General features: G+C 34.1%; 1 protein-coding gene across 1 annotated transcript in view; it reads right to left on the reverse strand.

Moving 5' to 3' along the window:
* LOC141508420 (disks large homolog 2) overlaps window positions 1-26,354 on the reverse strand; it is a 2,787,507-nt gene that overhangs the window by 2,378,114 nt on the left and 383,039 nt on the right. Inside the window, exon 3 of the mRNA XM_074217018.1 lies at window positions 18,029-18,177. Within this exon, the coding sequence (XP_074073119.1) occupies window positions 18,029-18,177 (149 nt within the window). The remainder of the gene's footprint in view (window positions 1-18,028; window positions 18,178-26,354) is intronic.

The raw sequence follows: 26,354 nt of genomic DNA on the forward strand, positions 1-26,354 counted from the left end.
CTTCCCTCTCCCCACCCCCCCAAAGAAGGCATTCTGTTAGTCTTTACATTGTTTCCATGGCATACATTGATCTCAGTTGAATGTGATAAGAGAGAAATAGTAAAGTACGAGATAGCAAAATTACATCATAAGATAATGGGTTTTTTCCCTAAATTGAAGGTAATAGTCTTTTTTCTTAGTTCAAATTCTACAATTTTTTCTCTGAATATAGATGGTATTTTCCACTGCAGATAGCCCAAAATTGTCCCTGGTTGTTGCACTGATGGAATGAGCAAGTCCATCAAGGTTGGTCATCACCCCCATGTTGCTGTCAGGGTGTACAATGTTTTTTCTGGTTCTACTCATCTCACTCAGCATCAGTTCATTCAAATCCTTCCAGGCTTCCCTGAATTTTCATCCCTCCTGGTTTCTAATAGAACAATAGTGTTCCATGACATACATATACCACAGTTTATTAAGCCATTCCCTAATTGAAGGACACTCCCTTAATTTCCAATTCTTTGCCACCACAAATAAGGCTTCTATGAATATTTTTGTACAATTGATGTTTTCACCCTCTTTCATAATCTCTTCAGAGTATAAACCCAGTAGTAGTATTGCTGGATGAAAAGGTATGCACATTTTTGTTGCCCCTTGGGCATAATTCCAAATTGCTCTCCAGGAGGGATGGAGAAGTTCACAGCTCCACCAACAATGTATTAGTATCCCAGGTTTCCCACACTGACCATTGTCGTTTCTGGTCATATTGACCAATCTGAGAGGTGTAAGGTGGTATCTCAGAGATGCTTTAATTTGCATTTCTCTAATAAGTAATGATTTAGAGCAATTTTTCATATAATATAGTTTTCTTAATAGACCATCATCAATCAATGCAAAAGCTACAAATCAAGTACGTGATGCACTGATGGTGCATGCTCTTCCATCTGCAGAAACTGTGCACTCAATGCAGCCTGTGAAGCTGAGATGCAACAAAGTATGGATTGAACATGGATTAGACTAACACCTCACACCCTATACCAAGATAAGATCAAAATGGATATAGAATTTAGAAATTTAGAAATTAAAAAAAAACATTATAAGCAGATTAGGAGACCAAAGAATAGTTTACCTGTCAGATCTATGGAAAGGGAAGCAGTATATGACAAAGGAACAGGTGAGTATCATTAAACTAGATAATTTCAATTATCCAGTTTTTTTGCACAGACAAAACCACTGTAACCAAGATCAAAAGAAATGTAGTAAATTGGGAAACAATTTTTACAACTAATATTTCTGATAGAGGACTTGTTTCTAAAATATACAGAGAACTGAGTAAAATTTAAAAAAAAGAAGCCATCCCCCAATTGACAAATGGTCAAAGGTTATGAAAAAGCAATTTATAGATGAGGAAATCAAAGAGATCCATAGTCATACCAAAAATTGTTCTACCAATATGACCAGAAAGGACAATGATCTATGTTATAAAGTATGTGGGAAATCTGGGATGTTAATACATTGTTGTTAGAGCTGAGAACTCATCCAACATTTCTGGAATTTGGAATAATTTCAAAGGGCAACAAAATTGTGCATACCCTTTGATCCAGCAATACCACTACTGGGTCTATACCCTGAAGAGATCATGAAAAAGGGTAAAAATATCACTTGTACAAAAATATTCATAGAAGTTCTGTTAGTGGTGTCAAAGAATTAGAAATCGAGGAGATGTCCATAAATTGGGGAATGGCTTAATAAACTGTGGTATATGTATGTGATGGAACACTATTGTTCTAGTAGAAACCAGGAGAGATGGGAATTCAGGGAAGGCTGGAACGATTTGCATAAACTGATGCTGAGTGAGATGAGCAGAACCAAAAAAACATTGTATACCATAACAGCAACATGGGGGTGATGATCAACCTTGATGGACTTGCTTATTCCATCAGTGCAACAGTCAGGGCCAATTTTGGGGTTTCTGTGATGGAGAATACCATCTGCATCCATAGAAAGAATTGTGGAGTTTAAACAAAGACCAAAGACTATTACCTTTAATTTTTAAAAGTTATCTTATTATATAATTTTACTATCTCATACTTTATTTTTCTTCCTTAAGGATTTGATTTTTCCCTCTTATCACATTCTACTTAGATCAATGTATACCATGGAAATAATGTCAAGACTAACAGACGCTTCTGTGGGGAGTGGCGGGGAGGAAAGTGAAATTGGGGGAAAATTTTAAAACTCAAAATAAATAACTTTTTTTAAAAAAAAAAGTATGGATTGGGCGGCTAGGTGGTATAGGGGATAAAGCACCGGCCTTGGAGTCAGGAGTACCTGGGTTCAAATCCAGTCTCAGACACTTAGTAATTACCTAGCCGTGTGGCCTTGAACAAGACACTTAATCCCATTGCCTTGAAAAATCTAAAAAAAAAAGTATGGATTGATTCTCTATTGTTTGTGATAATTTTAGTCTAACATTTAACACCAAGAAAACACAGGCTCCTTCATCCAGAACCACAGCATCCATATGTGGAACCACTGATTAGCACAAATGGAGAAGCTTTGAATACTATAGACAAGTTCACTTACCTTGGCAGTGTCCCTTCCAAGGAGGTACACACTGACAATGAGGGTGACACACATATTGCCAGAGCTAGTTCAGTATTTAGGAGGCTCCAAAAGAAAATATGGGAGAAAAGATTTATTAGACTGACTCCCAAACTGAAGGGCTAAAGAACCTGTGCTGTATGCCTGTGAAACCTCACCAGTCTACCAGCACCATGACAGAAAACTGAATCACTTCCATTTAAACTGCCTTAGTAAGATTCTGAGATCCCCTGGCAGGAGAAGATACCAAACACTGAGGTGCTTTCTTGAGCTAAAACTGCCTAGCATGCCAACATTACTACAGAGAATGCAACTACAGTGGAATGGACACATTGTTAGAATGCCAGAAGTATGCTTGCTTAAAAAAAAACTATTTTATGGAGGACTTACACAGAGCAAGCACTCATAAGGGGGTCAAGAAGAAACTATACCAAGACTCCTGGAGGTCTCTTTGAAGGACTTTAAAAATTGATGGTACAGCATGGGAGACACTGGCACAGGACCAGCCAGCATGGTGTGCCCTCATTAGTGAGGGGGCTGCACTCTACGAGGAAGGCAAAATTGAAATAGTTCAAAGGAAACATGACATTCATAAGTTTGGAGTACTCACCCTAGGTGTTCTCATGGACTATTTGTGCCCAACCTGTGGTAGAGCATTCTGAGTTCATATTGGTCTGATCAGCCACAGATGAACACACTATAATTTGTCTTAAACATAGTGATGTGATTTTGGTCTTCTTCCATAAGGAAGGACAGGAACCTACTAATCACCCAACCAATCTAGGTTTCATGACTCTTTTCTGTTTTGCTATGTCCTTTGCTTTTTCTTCATCCAGATCTTGATTGCTAATCGTGGGTGACTTCCAAGGCTCTGCTCTGGGTTCTTTTCTCTTCTTCTCCAATACTGTCTTACTTTGTGATATCCTCATCCCCACTAGGGTCAGTCATCCTACTTTTGGTTATTAGTCCACATTTAATTCTACCCTCTATATTATATATATACATATATATATATGTATATGTATATATATATATATTTAATTTTTATATATTTTTTCTCTCATTCAAATGCAAGAACCTTGAGGCCAAAGACAATGGGAAGGGGGCTGTTTTTCCAATGGGGAGGGGGGCTATGTACTTACTTAAATGCTTTGGTTGATGTCAATCATAAATAACCATGAAATGTATCCTTCTAGGAGTTCAAATAAAATAATGGATATAAAGAATTTTACAAACCCAAAATACTATAGAAATTGCTGCTGCTGCTGCTGTTGCCTTATTGTTGTTGTCACGCACTAGTCACCATGCTTCCTCTCTGGTAATAACCACTTATTCGGAACCTTCCACTGAACTCCTGCTGAGTTCAAGCAAAGTTTATAAAGAAATATAAGGATATGCTAATAACTAATAGCAACTGGGCTTTCAGGATATGTGCACAAAGACATTTAAGTTTAATTCGAAATAGTCAACAAAACAATAAATAAAGACCTGATGTGTCGGTTGCTTATTTTTTCAAGGTGTATGTAAATGTTCACACTGAAAATTTAATACTTGCTTCTATAAGATGATTATAATTTGCTCTAATATAACCCTGACTTCTATAAGATGGTTCAAAAATTGGAAATACAAAGTTTAAAATTTCAGGCAAAATTCTAAAAGAGGTGTCAATTTACCCAAATACCCACAAAAGCAGTCGCCCTTCTAAATGAGCTTGCTATAATTTTCCTCCCCATTTTATACATTTGAGGGGAAAAAAAGCTTACTAGGTTTTTTCAGTGTGAATTTATCTTTAAGATTCCACCATGTGCAACTTCACAATTGATCAAACAAGTAATAAATGAGAAAGAATGAGATAATCATGTTTGATTGGGGATAAGACTACTATTGGACAACTAGGTGGTATTGTAGATGGGGTGAAGGAAGATTTGAGTTCAAATCCAGCCTCAGCATTTACTGCTTGTGTGAACCAGGGCAAGTCACTTACCCCTGTTTTTCAGTTTGCTCAACACTAAATGACCTGTAGAAAGCAATAGCAAATCACTCTAGTATCTTTGCTAAGGAAACCACAAATGGGGTCACAAAGACTCACACACAACTAAACTGCAACAAAAATGATGGCTAATAATGTCCTTTGTTGGAGGACCACCAAAGTTTCAAGGCTAAAAACCTGGAATTTGTATAGGGAATGAGAGATGCTTCAGTTTTAATCCTTAAAGTAGGAGACTAAGCATTTAATTAACCATAATAATGAGCTTCATTTATCTCTAAGGTTAGTTTTTTTTGTGGTTCCTATTTTAAGCTAAGAGAGGTCAATGTTGTTTGAATTTTTTGGAGGACATTAAAGGATGATCTTAAGAATTCATTAGCCCCAGATTTATCAAGGCTAAGAACCTACTGATTTAGCTGAGCAGGAGATTGGAAGAGTACTAGAAGGGGTCTGAGACTGGTTTGTTTGATATTGCATTGGATTTCTTTGTCGTGCTTTCCACAAAGACCAGAAGACAGGTAAGGGGAAAAAAGCAAGGGAGGAAGAAATCAATTCAGACATCCTGGTCATCCAGGCTAGAGGAACATCTAGAGGAAACATGCCTTAAGTATCTAATATTTGTCAATCATTGTTCCAGAGCAGCAGACTTTGAAGTGACCCCAGGTCAGTGGCCTAACCAAAAGCCAAGTCCACTGAGGTGAATAAGGAGGAGATTCTTTAAGGATAAGGGAAAAAACAGGATAGGAATGATAGGAATTATTTGCTATGATGAAAGAATAGCAAGTGAGAGAAAAGAATCAAGGAAATAGAACTCTCCTGACATACAAATCCTCCTGGAAATGCTTCAGAACTCCAGGAGACTACTCAAATAAAATCCTGATTTGTTTGGGAGACAGTAATTAGATTTATTACCCAGACATCAAGATACCAGAGAGTATATAGCATTTGTCAAAATCATTTCATATCAGAGAGATTCAACTAAACATGCAGAATAAGGTATGTGTTTTTGAACATGTCCATTGTGAGAATTTCTTTTACTTAACTATATATATTTGTTAAAAAGTTTTTGTTTTATTTTTCCTTTTTTCTAGTGGAAAAATAGGGATAAAAGAGAAAATGAATGTGTGTGTTCATTGAAAAAAATTCATTTAAAATAGTAAGGGACTATCTCTCTAGAAGAAAATGACAGTTGAGAATGTGGTAATTATCAGTAATAGATTTTGTCAGGATGAAACCATTACCCTCACTTCATAGACAGAAGATACTAGAGGACACTTACCTCTGAGGTTATTGTTGTAAAAAGTTGCTCACACTGATATTTCAAATTGTCTTTAAAAAACAAATTCTTCACACTGAATGTAACATATGATCATAGATTTGCATACAGTCATGCACCTAGTAAATATATGAAGTGAAATTTGAATTCCGGTTTTCCTGACTCCAAGTCCTGTGCCTTATCTACTATACCATGCTCCCTAATAATGCATAGATACAAGCAGAAATTAATTAATCAATAATTAATGAAATCATTTATTAAGTACCTATTATTCCAGGAACTGTGCTAAAAACACTGATTATACAAAAAGAGGAATAAGATAGTCCCTACCCTCAAGGAGCTTAAAATCTAATGAACCATTCCTTAGAACTAATAGTATGGTTGGAAGCAGAATTAGGAAAAGATCATCATCTACAGCATTATTATTACTATTAGCAAAGAAGCAGTGGGTCACTTAACTGCAACATCTCCCTGCTGGGACAACCCCTTCACCAAGACTTATGAAACGAAAAACAGTCAAACTATGTGGTCTTATTTTCAGAGAAAAGTGAAAGGGGTTTTATCCAGCTATTTCAGTTCCCAGCAAGGAGAAGCAAATAAATAAAGTGAAATAGATGGAAACAGAATATATTGAAGAGTGTATCCTAAAAACGATAATTTATCCCCTTGATTTAGTCATGAAACTGATTCCATCTCTAATCCCTTGGTAGGAGTGTCCATCAATATAACTGAGAACATTATAGAGAATCTCCTATATGATACATTGATGAGTCATGTAACATGCGATGTCTATTTCTGGGTACTGAATTTTAGGAAGTATGTTGATAAACTAGAACATATTCAGAGGCTGGTGATCAAATTGTAAGAGGACTCCAGATAATTCCATCCAATAGTTGATTGAAAGAATTGGGTATGTAAAGATTCTAAAGAAGAAAAAAACAAGGCTGGGCTTGATTGTTGCCTTTCAATTTTTGAAGGGTTTCAAAAAAAAGAGGAATTAGGCTTCTGATAATTGAACTAGGAAGGAAGGAAGGAAGGAAGGAAGGAAGGAAGGAAGGAAGGAAGGAAGGAAGGAAGGAAGGAAGGGAAAGAAAGAAAAGAAAAAGAAAGGAAGGAAGGAGAGAGAGAGAGAAGAGAAGGAAGGAAGGAAGGAGAGAGAGAGAGAGAGAGAGAGAGAGAGAGAGAGAAAGGAAAAGAAAAATCCTTTAACTTCTTAAAGGGATATTTAAACTTCTGAGACATGCACCCTGTTGGTAGACTGGTGAAATCCATAGATTTATCAGAATATGCTTTTTAAATGTGTAAATTAAAATAACATAGGATTGCAAAGAAACCAATTATATTGAAATACAGTTATCCAATTTTTTTAAGTTCATAGACCCTAGGTTAAGAATTCCTAATAACAAGATAAGCAATCAAGGAATACCTTCTGCAAATGGCAAAAACACAAGTTGTATTCCATCCATTCCATTTTATACAAAGATTATTAATGAGCTAACAGCATCTGTGATTAATGGCATCAAAAGCTGCTATTCATTAAATGTACAAGGAAAAATGTCAAACTATATCACCTCATTTTAGCTCATAATGGTCTCATATTCTTCCTACATAATAAGTACTTTAAAAGGATATAGTGATCTGCTAACAACCACAATTCATAAAACATTTTGTCATGCTTAACTGTCTCCTTTACAGTGTTTCCCAGGACTAGGAAGTTTTTTTTTTTCTCTGAATCTAAATTAGAAGAGATTAAAGGGCATGTTTCTAGTCAAATATGCATAAACTTGAGAATAAGAGCATCTTTCATGAATGGGAATCTGATCAAATTATGTTAGCAGTATCATTGTTAACTACCCTTTAGCCATGTCTCCACGTGTCTCCATATCACCTTCAAGATTACCCCAAAACAGAAGCTTAATAAAAGTAGGAGGGGGTCAGATAATTCAAGTAAGTATGAATATTCTCCCATTTGAAATATTAAGTTGTAAGTTGAAGTGGTCTCACCTCTTTGGGATGCACAGTATTCAGCAGAAAACTATAGTAGTTGAAAAGTGAGCTGGGGTGAACTCTAAGAAGTTTACTATAAATTCTTCATAGATAATTTCAGAGTTAATGTTACATTTTTGCATCATATTTTTTAAATCAAGTTAATATTTATGAATGTAAATACCTACTATTTCTGATCTTGATTTTGCCACAGGATAATGGATGATATGGGACAAGTCATCACCCAATAGACTACACTCTCCTTAGACCAGAGATAAGTGATTTGTTTTTCTTTGTATTTTCAATGACACACTGCTTTCCTCACCAAAACCTAAGTACTTAGTGACCTTTCCATACATCTTGAAGTGAACATAAATGTTCATTCATTTATATGTTTGCTTTCTTGAATTATAATTTGAGCTCCTTGAGAGCATGTACGATAATATTTTTCTGTTTATAGTCCCAACCCTCTGAAAAGTGCTGAAGCCATAAAATAGATGTGTCATTCAGTCATGTTTGATTCTTCAAGACCTCAATTGGGGTTTTCTTGGAAAAGATGCCATTTCCTTCTCCAGTTCAGATGAAGAAACTGAGAAAAACTAGGTTAAATAACTTGTCCAAAGTCACACAGCAAGTATCTGAGGCTGAATTTCAACCCAGGAAGATGAGTCTTCCTGACTCCACATCCTGCCCTCTTCCCACAGAACTAATTACATGTTTTTCTCTTTCATTCTCAGACCTTGGCCAGGATTTTCTGGACTTCAGAACCATGCTGCAGTACTGGAAACCTGCTTCCTTCCCATTCTTTCCCCTCTTACACCAAGTTTTCATTTTGTTTATTGTTCTCCCTATTAGAATGTTGCTCCCTCAGGCCTCCTTTTGTTTTATACTTGGATCCCCAGGGATTAGCATCTTGCCTGACACTTAAGCTCTTAATAAATCTTATTTCCTTTCTTTCTTCCATTCCATTTAATACTAATACACTGCTGTGAAGCTATAAATTATTCTAATTATTTTGGTGAACAACTGAGAATTAAGCAAGAAAAGTTAACTAAGTATCCATACCTTATGGACTAATATTATTCCATACATATAATTTACACAGTGGTCAAAGTCAGGAATATAGCTTCCATATATGAAATATGAGAAATAACTAAAATATTTAGAGCAATACTTTTGTAGTAGTAAATATATTAATATATAATTATGATATATGATTGTATATAAACTGTTTTTAGCTTTCCTGAAAAAACACAAAAAATTAATTTAATCAATATTTGAGAGGATTATGCCTTGACCACCAGATGAAGGCCACTGCCAATCACATGTGAAATATGTAGTGATCCACTAAGTCCATCAGGTCCCTTGAACCTATATACTAAAAAAGGAAATAATTCAACCACTTGATAGGGAGAAACAGGAAGGACTCAGAGCAATGGTAGAGTGGACCTCTGTAGGAGAGGGGATGGATGAAATGGGAAAAGAGGTGATTTGTCTCCAGATTTTCCATGGTATCTTAGCAGTGGATTTATGCAAAGAAAAAGAGATAGTCTATCAGTAGTTAGAGAGATAGTTCATTTTAGAGAGATGGTTCATATAAAGAAATAGAGACTATACTCTGAAAGATGCAGCTACAAAAACAGACATCTCAAAAAAAAGACCTTTTTAAGGAGCATGATCCCCTGGCAATAGGAAAAAAGATTCAGCTATGAATTTAAGAAGGATTCAACTCAAGTCAGAGACCCTGAAAGCTGAGAGCTGATTTTCAGAGACACCATAAGGAGAAAAAAGATTTCCAGCCTTTACAATTATAAAGTTGGGAGTTGGCTTGTCAGATCTGTTACCTACACATGTGTCTAACTAATATTGTACTCTATGTTTAAACACACTCTTCCCGTGGAGACTAAGTAAATTTGTGGAATATAGCCCAGGTTTAGGGATAGAATTATGGTGATTATTCTTACTATTCCATGATAATAAATCTCTGCAATGAACTAATTTTCTCTGTTGGATGATTACTAATAGAAATCACCTTTCTGGGACTTGCAGGCTGTAGTTTTAGAAGTATATCCCTAAAAGGTTACGTAAAGGACCTAAGGTGACAGCAATCCTGTGGAAACTCAACCCACAAATATGATAATGACTTGGAAGAGCAACCTATAGGGGTTAGTTCAAATGTAGTAGAGGAATGGCTATTAATTTAAATGTTATTTCAATAGAAATTAGAAATGTGGAAAATTCAGAAAAATATAGTAAGATGTAAGAACTAATATAGAGTAGAAAAAGTAGAAACAGGAAAATGATAATTATGATGATAATATAAATGAAAATCATACTAAAATTCATCAGAAGAATGAAGTGAATGTGATATACAAAACAAATTCTTCAAAGCAATAATGCATTTTATGTTTAAAAACTCAACAAAAACATACAGTATGGTCTGATTTAATTAACATTAATGGTGATTGAGCAATTTCATCTACAAGTTTCTTAGCACCTAGGGACATCTAGATTGGGAAGAATGCTTTTGGAACACATAAATGTTCTTTCATCCTGTCCTTACCTACCCTAAGTCTCAATTCCCTCTTAGCTACATTCAATTTAACCTTTTCCTCTATCAAGATCATTCTCATGAAAAGATGGAAGCAAAATATGACTGGAATATTCTCTCTGTGATACCATAATATCATATCATCTAACTGAGTTGTAGCAATTTTGTTTCTTTTTGTGCTAACACAACAGCCCCAAACAGAAAATAATGTGAAAATATCCACACTGCAATTGAATTTTCTTTTAAGAATTGTCTCACTCAGAGTATTAGCTCCTTGAGAATCAAATCTATTTTTTTCGATATCCCTAGAGCCTTGCTCAATGCTTTTCATATAGGAAGCACTAAAATGTTTCTTTTCATTTATTCATAAAAACAATCCTGTTCTTTAGCATTACTTGGATTGTTTGCTTTCCATATTCTCTTATCACTTCCAAAATCCCAACCCTCAGTTGGAAGAAATGAAGAAAATACCCAAATCTTGAGGTTTCTTAGGATTTTCTTAGTCCTAAAAGATCATTTCTATATTTCTTTTGGAACCATCATTTGTCACTACATGAACGGGAATATTTACTCTGACATTAGAGAATAAAAAGTGGTTAGTAGGTTTAATAAATCTTAGAACCTCTTAATTATGCCTTAAATACATTCTCTTTTTTATAGATTATTAATACTTATTTTAATTAGCAAATTATTAATATAATAATTCTTTTTCTACTGAGTAAATAAAAGACCTCTAGCTAAAAACATCCACATTAGCAATGTTCAAAAATATATGTCTCTTTGTAATTTCTATGTAATAAATTGAGTCATATTTCAACTGTATATTTTTGGACTTGGGGCTTATCATGGAATTTATCAGAGTTCTAAACTTCTTTCAAAGTAGCTTCTATTTATCATGCTGTTACTATATAAATTATTCTAGTTCTACATCCTTTGTTCTGAGTCTTCATATTTTATTATAAAATTGTCTAATCGTTCCTGTGAAAATATTCCATTAGGTTCATTTAACAGTGTTTGACTAGGCATTTTTCAGGAGGAAGAAACCCCCTTTTCTTCTGATTTTTGTCTATCACAAAAAAAGTGTTGCTATAAATATTTTAAGCATATAGATGCTTTATTTCTTTCTTTGATTTCTTTTGAATAAAGGTCTCATCATGATATAGCTGAGTCAAATGGTATACAGAGTTTGGTAACTTTCTGGGAATAGTTCCAAATCGACTTTCTAATGATTGAACTAATTCACAGTTCCACCAATGCTGTACCACTATACCTGTTCTCCCACAAACCCTCCAGCATGTCATTTTCTTCTTTTTCATCTTTGTCTGTCTGATAAAGATGAAATAGAACCTGAAAGCTGTTTTAGTTTGCACTTTTCTAATTATTAATGATTTAGAGCCTTTTTCTTATTATTGTTGATAGTTTAGTTTTTTTTTTTCTTTGAAGACTGCCATGCATATTCTTTGATCATTTACACAATAGGTATTTTCTTAATATTATAAATTGGAGACTATCTTGGATACAAGGTCTTTATCAGAGAAATCAGTTAGGACTTTCAAGGATTTTTTCCACTTACCTGTTTCTCTTCTACTTTTCATTATATCATATTTGTTTGAGGGGAAAAAACCTTTTTTTAATTAAAATAATCAAAATTGTATGTTTTATGTCATATGATTATCATATCTTTGATCATGAAATCTTTATAATCTAATTTCTGATAGGAAATTTATTCTCTTTTTGCATATGATGTGAACTTTTGCATCTAGGTCATGAATACTTTTGGAGTTTATCTTGGAGAATGGTATGAGATATTGGTCTAAATCTAATTTCTCCTATATTGCTGTCCAGTTTTCACAGAAACTTTTGTCAAATGGAAAGTCAGACTCCCTAATAACTGGGGTCTTTGGATTTTAAAAAAATGTTATGCTATTAGGTTTGTTTGATTCTGTGTGTTATATTCTTAATTTGTTCCATTTACTTGACTAATTTTTAGACAGTATCAAATTATTTTATTGATTGCTCATTTTTTACCACAGCTGGAAATAATATTGACAGTGCCATTTCCTTCTCAGTGTTTTCATTATTGCCCTGGAGATTCTTGACATTTTATTATAAAATATACATATTATAAATTTCAATTTTACTTTTTCCTAGTTCTACAAAATTATCTTTTGAGAGTTTTATTGATACAGAACTGAATAAGCAAATTAATTTAGGTAATATCACTTTTATTATGTTGGTTGACATACCCATGAATAATTAATGTTCCTCCATTTAAAACGGCCTTTTCTAAATCTTCATCTTTCTTGATTGCATCCTTTGATACTATTGATCACCTCCAACTGGATACTCTCTCTTTTCTAAGTTTGCTAATTCTGTATTCTCTGATTCTTCTCCTACCTATCTAATCTCTCCTCAGTGTCTTTTGCTGGATTTAGGTCTTCACCCAAATTTATAAACATGGATGCACCCCCCAATAGCTTTGTCCTGAGTTTCCTAGTCTATTCTTTCTGTACTATCAAAGTTGATGATATCAGCTCCCACAGTCTAGTTATTATCTCTATACAATAATTTCCTGATCTTTAGAGTGTCTCTTCTATAGCTATGTATCACCAACTGTCATTTGGAAATCCTAAATTGGCTTCCCATAGACATTTCAAAATTGAAATATACCTTCTTTCCTTATTATTGCAAACACTTTATTTAGAATAGGAATTATTCTTTGAACATTTCTTAGAATTTACTTGTAAATACAACTGGCCTTGAACTTCTTTTCCCCTTTGGAAGGTCATTTATGGTTTGTTTACTTTATTGTTTTTTGACACTGAGTTACTAAAATCATTTATTTCTTCTTTTGTTAATCTAAATATTATTTACTTTCTAAAGTATTCATCTAGTTTGAGTGCATTCTCCAAAAAAGACAACATATCTCCTAATTGGCCATGTAAGATCTTCAGTCTTTTACATATCCCTCAGAAAGAAATCATTATTACAGTACGTATCTCTTCCTTTGATAATCATCAATGGATTTCCTTATACTATTAAAAATCTGAAGTTCTTCCTCATTGTTCCATGGGAAATGGGATGTTGCTTCCTCCTTCAAAAGTTGAGATTCAACCACTTAAATAGAGTCAAAGACCTAGAATATGGATCCAGTAGTAAGTTCAAAGGGTTATTGTCTTCATTCACATATTTCACAGTTCCTAATTCATTTGTCTTGATTGTGGTATTCATTCTCCTTTGATTTCTCAGGCTCTTTTGCTATTTTATTCCCTTCTATTATTCTTTATACTATGGTTAGCAACTCTTCATTCTCTCTCATAAATCTGAATGTAGAAAGGCATTTTATCAGTTCCTTCCACCTTTTCCACAAGCAGAAAAAAAATGTATATTTAACACATATGTGATAATTTCTTTCAAAGGGAATACAAATATAGCATAATTTCAGAAGGTCATAGAAATAGAGCTTTCAGCTTCCCTATCTCTTTCTGTATCTCATATGCTAATCTTTGTGCTTTCTTCTTATACTGCTTCCTTGTGTGTAGGGACTCTTTCATCCTTTGTGTTTTTACCTCTCAGTTCCTAATATAGGGCCTGGCACATAGTTGGCACTTATAAATACTTGACTGATAGAATAATTAGTGGTTATCTTATAATTAATCTTTTTAAGATATTTAAGACTAATAATTAGTACTAGTCTCTTATCTGAAAGATGCAATCATTTGACACAAACTGAACCACAAGGATAACATATTACAGTCATTCTTTACTTCCATGGTTTTTTGCTATTGCTGAGCAGTTCTCTTATGATTTATGCATTTATTCATCATACTTAATCTCATGTGTTCCCAAGATGCCACTCACAGACTCATAAGAAACAAAACGAGGTAATAGGAGGAATGTTAGCATTAAGGTCAGAATACCAAGGATAGAATTCTGACTCCAACAATTTAGAAGCTAAGGTCAAATCACTTATCTACTCTGAGCCCATTTTCTCATCTGTAAAATGGAAAAATATAATTTGTACAACTTGCACACAAAGTTTTTATAACTAAAAATTTTTTTTATTAGATTTTTTGTTGGCAAGGCAAATGGGGTTAAGTGGCTTGCCCAACACCACACAGCTAGGTAATTATTAAGTGTCTGAGGCCAGATTTGAACTCAGGTGCTCCTGACTCCAGGTCCTGGGATCTATCCACTGTGCCAACTAGCCACCCTAAGTAAAATTCTTCATAAATCTTAAAAGTGCCAAATATTATCTAATACTTTCATTTTTATTGCTTAAGCTATACTCCTTACTAGTTTTGTGAGAAGAGAGTATGATTCAGAAAGAGTCAGAGATTCAGGCTTAAATTCCCACCTGTTTCACTTCTGACCTATATGACATTGTTCAAGACACTAAATTACTGTGAGCCTGAGATTCCTCACTGATAAATTGATATTGGACTAAATTACATCTAAGATTTCATTTCTTTCTAACCTGTGATCTTATTATCGTATAAATTATTTTATAAATCAAAAATCACTTTGGTCCCCTATCTGGACCTCAGTTTCCTCATCTGCATAAGGAAAACATTGGAATACAGAGCCTCTGTATTTCTTCCATATCTAAAGCTATAGTCCTATAATTTTTTATAAAATCTACAGTAGAATCTTAAATCTTGGAGATACAAACAGCATATTTATGTATAGTGGATGTATACACACTACCTTGGAAAGGACATTCATCATTTGGAATTTATCAAGAAGAAAACAACAGTGATGGAGACAGGACTTGAAAACTTGTCACCAATCCATCAGTAATCAGTCTATGTATTAGTTACCCACTGAGTTAAAGGCATGGTGCTAAGAATTGGGGATGCAAAGAAAAAAGTGAAACTATCCCTGCCCTCAAAGAATTTCATTCTAATAAGGGAGATTGAATTTATATATATGAATATACTTAATTAAAATTCAAATGTATTCAAAGTAATTTTGAGTGTGGTGGGGGAGGGGATTATATGAATCACACAATACCAGAATTGGAAGGAATTTCAGAGATCATACAATCCTGCATGTACCTGGCCAAGAATATTCAAATGGATTGCTGATTTCATTGATTTGGGCATTCCCTTCAATCACATCAATTGGACTCCATCCATGCTTTCCCACCCTGTGTGATGCTTCTCATAAATTAGTCATAAGAGGTCCATCCATTGTCCTTTTAGCATCAAGATTTCATTTTAGGCATCTCCATCACACTAGTTCATCACCATGGCTGCGCATCTTCTATTCCTCACCCTTAGTACATCTTTTCATGTATCTAAGATTCTAGAAGCCCCATATTCCAATAAACCTTTCTTCAAGAAATGACATTTTTTAAAGCTAGTCTTTAAAGTTCTTCACTGTTATATGTTGCATACTGTTCACACCTACCATGCATTGCCTTCTTATAAAATTCATTTTAATTCTTCAAAAATTGTTATATTCCATGTCTCACTGCTATATGTAAACACATATTTAAATTGTGTATTTAAATTGGTATTTAAATTGTGAACCTTTCTTTTCATGGGATGCTTTCCATGGAAGTTGTAAAGGAATTTGGAATTTTGGAAGTTGATATAGCCTATTCATTTCTCCTTGTTCAACTTGGATTGTTGGATCAGCAGGATCCAATTTACTGTCTATCTGTATTTTCTGTTTCACATATAATACTGAGGAACAAATTCCATGGGTTACCATCTATAATTCATTTCATAATCTAGACAATAGACAGTCTTCATCCACATATCCTTTCCTGTGTGTACGAATTATCAGTTCCAACATTTTTGCTTGATTACAGATCTTCTCCAGTATACTCTATAATGTATTGGGACTTGAGGCAACCAACACAATGCTACCGAGAATGGAGTGGGACAACTGGAACAACTCCCCATACAAGGAGAACCCCTTTTGATCTTGAACTCTGCACTGGATGAGCATATTGTTCATTTCATGTTTCACTTGATATTTTTGAGCAGAGATTACTGGCTAGGTTATTTTTATTGTTATATCTCTGAAGAAATGATGAATGATTATATATATATATATATTATATATTTGTATAGGTATATATTGTTTACATGTATATTTTATATTATACATTTACCAACACTTTCCTGGAAAGAATTCCTTCCACACGATGCCTTTATAGTTATTCATCTGTTACTTAACAATATCTAATGAATGGGAACCTATAAATTCTTAGGGTAATTAATTATGATGACCTCCATTATCAATATCATATTTACATCATGCTTTAAGGTTTGTAAACCCTTTGAAATATTATATTATCCAAGGCAGGTATTGCTATGTATAGATATATTATAGATAAGGAGATTAGGCAGACAGAGTTTAAGTAAATGCCTTGCCCAGTAAGAGTGTGAGGCTAGATTTGAACTTGGATCATTCTGAAACATGTCCAGTTCTCTAATCACCTATGCCACCAAACTTCCCCTTATACTTTTGGAAAACTCTAATTACAAGGAAGTTTTTCAGGTCTAAATTTTCTCTTTATGATCTCCATTCATTGGTCTGTCTTCTACCATAAAGTGTCAAGGAGAATGAGACTAATCCCTCTTCTATATTACCTTACAGATGTCTATCATCTCCTCCCACTGCCTTCAGTTTTCTCCACTCTAGATTAAAGATGCATCTTTGAATAGCATGTCCTTAGGGTCTTTTACCACACTTGTTGTTTCCTCTATAAATCCTGTGATTCATCAATTTCCTTCTTAAAATGTGATAGCTAGAAGTAAATATAATCTTCAGATGTGGTCCAATGAAGTCAAGGAAGAACTATACCCTCACTAGTCCTGGACATTATTTCTCCCTTAATGCTTCCAAAATTCATGTTATTTTTTAACTAACATATCACCTTACTGCTTTATGTTGGACTTATATTCTATTTAAAATCACTATATAATTTTGGGGCAGCTAGGTGGCACAGTGAATAGAGCACCATTCCTGGACTCAGGAGTACCTGGGTTCAAATCAGGCCTCAGACACTTAATAATTACCTAGCTGTGTGGCATTGGGCAAGCCACTTAACCCCATTGCCTTGCAAAAAAAAACTACAAAAATCATTATATAATTTCAGATGAATTGCTTTCTATTCATGTTCTTTGCTTTGTAGTTGTATCCAAATAATCTGTTTTCCATGTATATCAGTTAAATTTTACCTCATTATTCTAATGATTCTAATGATTCTAACTGATTCTCAGTTAAACTTTAAATCAACTTTTTTGGATTCTGATTCATTTGCAACAGTGGAACACCCTGCAGAAATAATACTATATGATCACTTTCATTTCCCAATAATATACTAATGAATGTACTAATAATATCACTGAAAAATAAAATTAGATTTAGAAATTAATCATAATAATATGAACATCTAACAAGTTGAAATAAGTAACCATTGGTGAAAAGAATTAATGAATTTTCCATCCTTCGAGTGACAATCACTTGTTGGAGATTCCTCAGATATGGTTTGGTCAAGATGATTTCACAGGTTCCTTCCAGCTCTGACATTCAATGTCATAAATATCATAGCCATCATATTACTACCACTGCCACCAATAGGTCACCAAATCTTTCATCTATTATTTCAACAGTTTCAAAAACTTACCTCTGCTGAAGCTTTTTGAAGACCTTCATGGTGTGACACAACAAAGGTTTTCTTTTCTAATTTCTCTGCAACTTGATTTGCTTCTTGTATTTTCTGTTCACAAGTTTTTTGAGAGTTTAACAATGTTACCTCATAAAATTCTTGAATATCTGTAAAAAGAATTTAAAGGAGGAAATTAAACTTGGTACACATAGCTTCATAAATATGTCATGCTCACTATTAATTTGCACACTGTTGAAAAGAAATAAGCAAAATTGAATCTGTGGAGGAAAAATAAATTGTAAATTAAGGTTATGAGAGAACATAAGAAACCCTGATATGATATTCTAAAGGCATTACCCAGTGATTATTAGATACCTATGCAAAGGGCATGAGAAGGAAGCAAATCCATCTCCTAAGTTAAGATATAAATAAATTAAAATTTTATCAAGAAAATTAAATGACAGAACTGTCATACATAAAACAGGAATCTAATTTTAAACTCATTTGAATTTGCATAGAAAAGTCACAAAAGGTTCTGTATATATTCAAAGCATCCAATTTATACCCCAATGATTAAGCAGAAATAGTCAATTCCTGTTTGCAAAACTTAGTAGTAAGCAGAAGGTAAAAGTTGCATAGCTATGAATCTGACCCAGGTGGTTGGATATAGCTAATGCAAATGTTATATTAATTAGACTGATGAGAATCACTTTGATAAGGATAAAGAAAGAAAAATCTAGAAAATTAGAGTTGTATATGAAGTTTAATATGGTATTTGGATTAAATGTAAAAGAAAGATACCCTTTCTTCAAGTCCTTTTTTTGACAAAAGTGGCATTGAACTTGGAATCAAAGACTCAAATTTGAGACCTGCCTCGGATGCTTACTAACTGTATGATGCTAGCCATTACTTATCTCCTAGCTACCTTAATTTTTTCACCTGAAAATTGGGAATTATAATGACACCCACCTCCAGATTTCTACTGAGTATCAATGAAATAATACACGCAACGCATTTTGTAAAATGTAAAGCATTATATTAACACTATTTATTATTGTATCCTGGCTTGTTTGCACTACCTTAGAAACCCTGCATAAATAACAACCATATGACCCATAATGACACTACTGCCACTTCCCAATAATGTACTAATTAATATACTAATAATATACTAGTGTAATCAAGTTTTTTAATTATTTTAAATTGAATCCTAATCATATCAACTTCTAACAAGTTGAAACAAGGTAATATTGGTAAAAATGGTGAAAATAGTTGTTTCCCTTATATATATATTAACTCAAAGCTGTGCTTGATTTTATAAACCTTATGAGTTATGATTTGAGATAAGTAGACCAGTTCTTTTTGACTCTCTTTACCAGAAAACTGAGGCTCAGATCAAGGAAGTAATTCATTTAAGATTACATAAGCAGTCATTGGGAGAAAAAAAGTCAAACCTAAATCTGCTGATTCTATATAAAAGTTCAGACCTTACCAGTAGAGTTGAAGATCCATAGTGGCATCTCAGCTTTCCCACTTCTGTCCAAGATCCATGAATATTGACATAACTGACACATTCTTGATTCACAACCTTGCCCTTTTTCCTCTAAGAATCTTATTTTATTTTAACATCTATGATTGTCTCAATCACTGTGGTGGGATAGGAAGAGGATATCACATCAAATTTGATGTCCTTTTACTATGTCATACTGTATCTCTAAAGAAAAATGACTTTATATGGGAAAAAAAGGAATTTGCAGACTTAGAATTCCAGCATTCTCTTCTTCATATCGATTTCCATGCAGTAAACAATGACTCATAAGGCAGAATCAGCAATTTAACAAATTGAAATAGAAGGTATGAAAATTATCCAGACTTTTCTGTAGTGTACCTTACTCTAGGGATTTCTAGAACAAGCTATGCATTATTACATTATGGACAGAATAAACAATGTTTTCCAGTGTCATAAACCCACTGGGTCTGACCTTTGTGTTTTTCAACTTGTGAGTTTTAATCTCCTCATTAAAGCCAACCTCAAGAGGTGCTGACATTCAAATTCCATTCATATTCAGTTTATTCTTCTGTAAGGATAGCTCCAGCTGGAGTTTGACAGTGAAAGGGCCTTGTGGTGCAATGCAAAGCCCATTGAACTTGGACTCAGAAACACTGGGTTCAAGGACTGACAATGACTTATTTGATATGTGACCCCCTTCACGTCAATTACACACAGACACACACACACACACACACACACAAACACTCAATACTCATTGCACACAAAGTACACTGATAAGTCTTAGAGAAACAAAACAAAACAGTTCCTGGACTTGACTTGGAGACAGTTCATAATGATTACATGAGTGGATCAAAGGGAACGAATAGCAGTAATCTTATATGGTTGGAAAGTCTTAGGAACTGATTGAACAAAGATGATGATGAATGGGGAAGTGACATGAAAGACAGTCCAGATTGCAAATCTTAGTAACTATAAGAATGATGGCACCCTTAGCAGAAACAGAGAAGTTTGAAAGAGGGATAAGTTTAGAGAAAGAAGTTAATGAAATTTATTTTAGATATATTTTGCATGAGACGCTACAGAGATGTTCAACCAGCAGTCGGTGATATGAACCTAGTGTTCAGGAGGGATTAAGGCTAGATATACAATCTTTTGATGATAACTGAATTCATTGGAAGTGAGCTCCTCTAAAAGGTGTAGGGAGGAAAGAAGAGAAAATAATCTGAGACAGAGTTTTGGGGGGATGCAGAGGACTGGTGAGGCTCAAATGAGATAATCTTGAGATAATTTCAAATGAAACATTTGCAAACCTGAAAATATCATATAAATGTTAGTTGTCATTGTTGTTGCTATTATTATTATTATTAATTTACAGTTATCAGAATTCCATTCTATTGATAATAATTCCCTAAGTCTTCTCTATTCCTGCAGTGGAAGCAGTTAAGCAAAGTTTATAGAATAATATATGGATATACTGTTATATGGTGAGCAACTAGGCTCTCCAGAAAAAAAGAAAAAATATGCACACATTTCTTTAAATTTTGCCTATATTATTAAGAATTTCTTAAGTCTAGACAATAAAGAGAACAATAAGTCATAAATTTTAACAATTGACAATATCTAAGTTTAAAATGCTCAAAGTGAAATTTTTTGAAAATTTTACAATTATTTTCACAAATCAGTTAGTGCTGGCTTTGAGGCATCCATGATTAGAGGGCATGAGAAAATATGGTCCAACAAAGAAATTGATGAGAAAAGACTATATACATAGGAAGAGAACCAAAGATGGAAAACGTTGTGGGAGTTAAATGAACAGAAAAAATTTTCAGGAAGCAAGGGTAGTCTTTTCATTTAATGCAGCTTCATTTAAGCAGTGGAGTCAGAAATCACATTTCAAGAGGTTGAAATTTTAGTAAGGAGACAATTAGACTTTTTTAGAAGTTTGTCAATGAAAGGAAAGAGAGATTTACCTTTAACAAATCTCTCTAACTTCTCTAAGGCTCAGCTTCCTAAAACTGTAAAATTCTCTAAGCCTCAGTTTTCTAAACCATAAACTAAAGAATAATGTCTCTTCTCACCTATTTCACAAAGATGAGATCATTGTAATGTAGTTGACTTTTTTAAATTACATGTTCATATTATCCTCTTTAAAGTAATAACCATGGTAATCTGCACACTTATTTCAATGGTTATATCATTTTTCAACTTGTTTCTAATGCCTCTTGGAATTTGCGGTAGATTCTTTTGAATATCCTGGGTAGTGGCAAGTCTCTATCTGAGCATGAATTTGATGGCTGGAAAACATGCTAAGCCTTGTTTGTCAAATATATCAGTTATCAAACTGGACAAGATCATGTGGAACCAATCATAACAATAATAAAATAATATTTTAAATTTATATAGACTTTGTGGTCTTCATATATATACACATATATATATATATATATATATATATATATATATATATATGTATGTATATACATAATCTGAGTCTCACAAAAACCCTAAGTGTTAAAGTAAATATTTTTATCCCTATTTTACTGAGTAGGAAACAAAGACTTAGAGAAATTAAAAGATTTAACCAAAGTCAAAGAACTAGTTAATATCAGAAAGAGAATTTGAACCCTAGTCTTTATTCAAGAGAAAATTTTGTTCTAGGGAAGAGAGTTCAAGATCTGAAAATTAAGTTTTATCTTAACTGTGACACCTACTATTTATGTGTCTATAAGTAAATCATTCAACTTTCTGAGATTCAGTTTCCTCATAGGCAAAACTGGGTGATAATACTTTTAATAAAAAGCTTAATTTTTTAAATCTTTTATTGCATTTATGTTTATTAAATAATTACAGCTTCATTCATTTTTAAATTTATCTTCACATTACATTTATTTTAATTATTTTCACATCACATTTTCACAAGAGTCTTATTTCAAAAATAAATATAACACCCCTTACCTGATAAAGACAGATAAAACACATGAAAAATAAAGTGAGAGAAAAAGAAAAAAAAAACTTGCACTTCAGTCTGTGTTCAGAAACAATCAGCTCTGTCTCTGGGATAGATCACATTCTTTATCATAGGACAATTAGAAAAGTTGCTTCAATATATTTATCCCACAATTGCTATGTATTTCCCTCTATCTATTCCTCCCCACTCCCTTTTATTCTATTTTCTCTCTCCTTTCATTTTGTCCCTTCTCAGAAATGTATTGTGGGGCAGTCAAGTGGTGCAGTGGACAGAGTACCAGTCCTGGAGCCAAGAAGCTCCAGACACCCTACAGCCACCCAGTTATATGACCCAAGGCAAGCCAACCAATGCCACCTTTTGCAAAAAAAAAAGTGTTTTGTATCTGACTACCCTCTCCCACCATCTTTCCTCCCCTCTGTCACCTATAACCCTCCTCTCCCCTGGCTCCTTTCTCCCATTCTTTTCCTCTTTTTTTTCCCTCTATGATAAGTTAGATTTCTATGCCCTATTGAGTGCATTTGTTGTTTCCTCTCTGAATCATTTCCAATGAGATTGAATGTTCAATCATTCCACCTCATCTTTCCCCCTTTCGCTCCATTAAAAAAGCTTTTACTTGACTCTTTTACTGGAAATATCATAGCCCATTCTACATCTCCTAGCCCTTCCTCCTAGTATATTACTTTTCCTTCCATTGGCTCCATCCTTATATTATACCTTTATATTCAGTTCCTTTCTATGCATTATGCTCCTTCTAACTGCTCTGATAAATGAGATTCATATGAGATATAAGTATCATTTTCCCATGCAAGAATACATGCAGCTCAATCATTAAATCCCTCATAGTTTTCCCTCCCCATGCACTTTCTCTGTGCTTTGCCTGAATCCTGTAGCTAGAGATCAAACTTTCTGTTTAGCTCTGGTCATTTCAATAGGAAAATTTGAAATTCTCCTATCTCATTGAATTTCCATCTTTTCCCCTGAAAGAGGAAGTTCAGTTTTGCTAGGTGGCCAATATCCATTTTACCTTCTGGAATATCATAATCTAAGATCTACTTGGAATCCTATACTATAATTATAATCCTGTACTGTAGTGCCATGATATTTGAATTGGTTCTTTCTGGCTACTTTTAAAATTTTATTTGCCTTGGGAGTTCTGAAATTTGGCTATAATATTCCTCTTTCAGGAGGTGATCGGTAGATTCCCTCAATTTATATTTTGCCTTCTGCTTCTAGAATATCAAGGCAATCTTACTGAATTATTTCTTTAAAAATGACGTCAAGGCAGTTTCCTGATCATGACTTTCAGGTTATCCAATAATTTTTAAATTATCTTTCCTGGATTGGTTTTCTAGTTCAGTTGTTTTTCCAATGAGATATTTCATATTTTCTTCTAGTTTTTCATTCTTTTGGTTTTATTTTATTGTTTATTGATTCCTCACAAAGTCATACGTTTTCCTTAGTTTCACTTTACCTTTAAAGGAGTTGTTTTCTTCAGAGATTTATCTTCTTTTCCATCTGGCCAAGTCTACTTTTTAAGGTATTCTTCTCCTCATTGTTCTTTTGGACTGCTTTTTTTCCATTTGACCTAGACTGGTTTTTTTAAGATGTTATTTTCTAGACTTCGGACCAAGATGACAGAGAGAAGACTGGCACTCTTTTAAGTGATCTGGGTTCCCCCTCAAAAATAACATAAAAGAAACCTCTTAACAGAAATTCAATTGACAAAACCCAGAAAGCGAAGCTAGGAGAACACCTAACAAGGTCTGTCTCAGGGGATCATGGGTAAACAGAGAGATGACAGCAGAGGGACAGCACAGGGAGCGGGGGGGAGTCAGAGGACCAGCCTTAGCCACAGAGGCTTTGGTGAGGGGTAGATCTGAGAACCAAATTTAGTCTCAGAATCTTCTCCTGGGAGAGAGGAGCTACAGGAGGGTGAGTTTCAGCACAGAGAGTTTCAGAGCACACAGGGAAATAATCAGCTGGGCAATGGACCTGAGCTCCATACTTGGAGCAGAGTCCTCATCCCAGAATGAATGGCAAACACCCCATCCCCACCCCTCAGGCTCAGGTGTGGGTAACAGAGTTCACTCACCAGAAAGGGAGATTAACTTCCTCCTCCAGGGCATAGCCCATTGTTCAAGATCAACTCAGACTCTGCTGCTGCTGAGGGCCTCAAAACCTCCAGAGAAAGAAACTAGTGGCCCCTACTGGCCATCCCTTGGAATTACTTAACCAATTGAACAAAGTCTCTAGGGTATTCAAAAACAAATCTCTGAGAGCTAGCCTGCCCCCCAAAACAAGATCCTAGGAAAATAAGGAAAGGTCAGTGAAAAGGGTGACCCATGAAGAAATAGACTCTAACCCAGAGAGATCTAGCACTTCTGAGGAGAATATGAATTAGTCTCCAGCACAGAAAGACTTCCTTGACGAAATCAGAAAGGAGCTTAAAAAATCAATTGGAAAAACTGGGAAAAGAAACTCAAGAGAAAATTAACAGTTACAATAGAAAATTAACATCTCATAATAAGAAAAAATCCTTGGAAAATACAATTGGACAAAATACAAAATGAGAATAATTCTCTAAGATCATCAATTGGGCAAATGCAAAAGGAAAAAAATTCTCTCAAATCTTCAATTGGGGAAATGCAAAAAGAAAATGATTGTCTCAAAACTACACTTGGACAAATAGAAAATACCTTAAAAAATAGAATTGGCAAACTGGAAGAGGAGTTGCAAAAGGTAAATGAAGAAAATCATTCTCTGAAAAGAAATGGAATCTGTGGAAATTAATGACTTCATGAGACAACAAGATTCTGTTAAATAAAACCAAAAGATTGAAAATTAGAAGAAAATGTAAAATACATTATCAGCAAATCCACTGACCTTGAGAATCAACCAAGAAGGGAAAACCTGAGAATTATAGATCTTCATGAAAACATTGAAGAGAAAAAAAGAAAAAAAAAGAGGAAAAGTTGAAAGAGCTACAGAAAGACATAGACAGCCAAATGGGTGACCTCAACCTCTGACTCTCAGATTTAGATAAATCCAATCATAAAATAAACAAGAATGAAGTTAAGGAGATAAATAGATTGTTAGAAAACCTAGATATGATAGACTTATGTAGGAAATTGAATGGAGATAGACAGGAATATACTTTTTTTCTGCAGTACATGGCACTTACAAAAATATTGACCATGTAGAGCATAAAAAAACTAATGATCAATTGCAGAAAGGCAGAAGTAGTGAATATATCTTTCTCAGATCATAATGCAATAAACAGCATATGCAGTATTGGTCCAGGAAGATATAGACCCAGAACTAATTGGAAACTAAATAATATCACTTTAAAGAATGTGTGGATCAAGCAACAAATTATGGAAATAATTATTTCATCCTAGATAATGACAATAATGAAACAACATGCCAAAACCTATGGAATACACTCAAGGCAGCTGTCAGGGGATATATTATACCTTTCAAATGCTTACATGAATAAATTAGAGAAAGAGGAAATCAATGAACTAAATATGCAGCTAAAAAAATTACAGAAAGAAGGGCAGCTAGGTGTCATAGTGGATAAAGCACCGGCCTTGGAGTCAGGAGTACCTGGTTCAAATCCAGTCTCAGACACTTAATAATTACCTAGCTGTGTGGCCTTGGGCAAGCCACTTAACCCCATTTGCCTTGCCAAAAAACTAAAAAAAAAAAGAAGCCCCAATTAAATATCAAATTAAAAATTCTAAAAATTAGAGGATAAATTCATCAAATTGAAAGCAAGAAAACTATTGAAGTCATAAATAGAACCAAGAGCTGGTTTTATGAAAAAGAACAATAAAATTAAAACACCTCTGGTCAATTTGATT

The sequence above is a fragment of the Macrotis lagotis genome, chromosome 1 (genome assembly GCF_037893015.1).
Source record: "Macrotis lagotis isolate mMagLag1 chromosome 1, bilby.v1.9.chrom.fasta, whole genome shotgun sequence".
In the NCBI taxonomy this organism is placed as follows: Eukaryota; Metazoa; Chordata; class Mammalia; order Peramelemorphia; family Peramelidae; genus Macrotis; species Macrotis lagotis.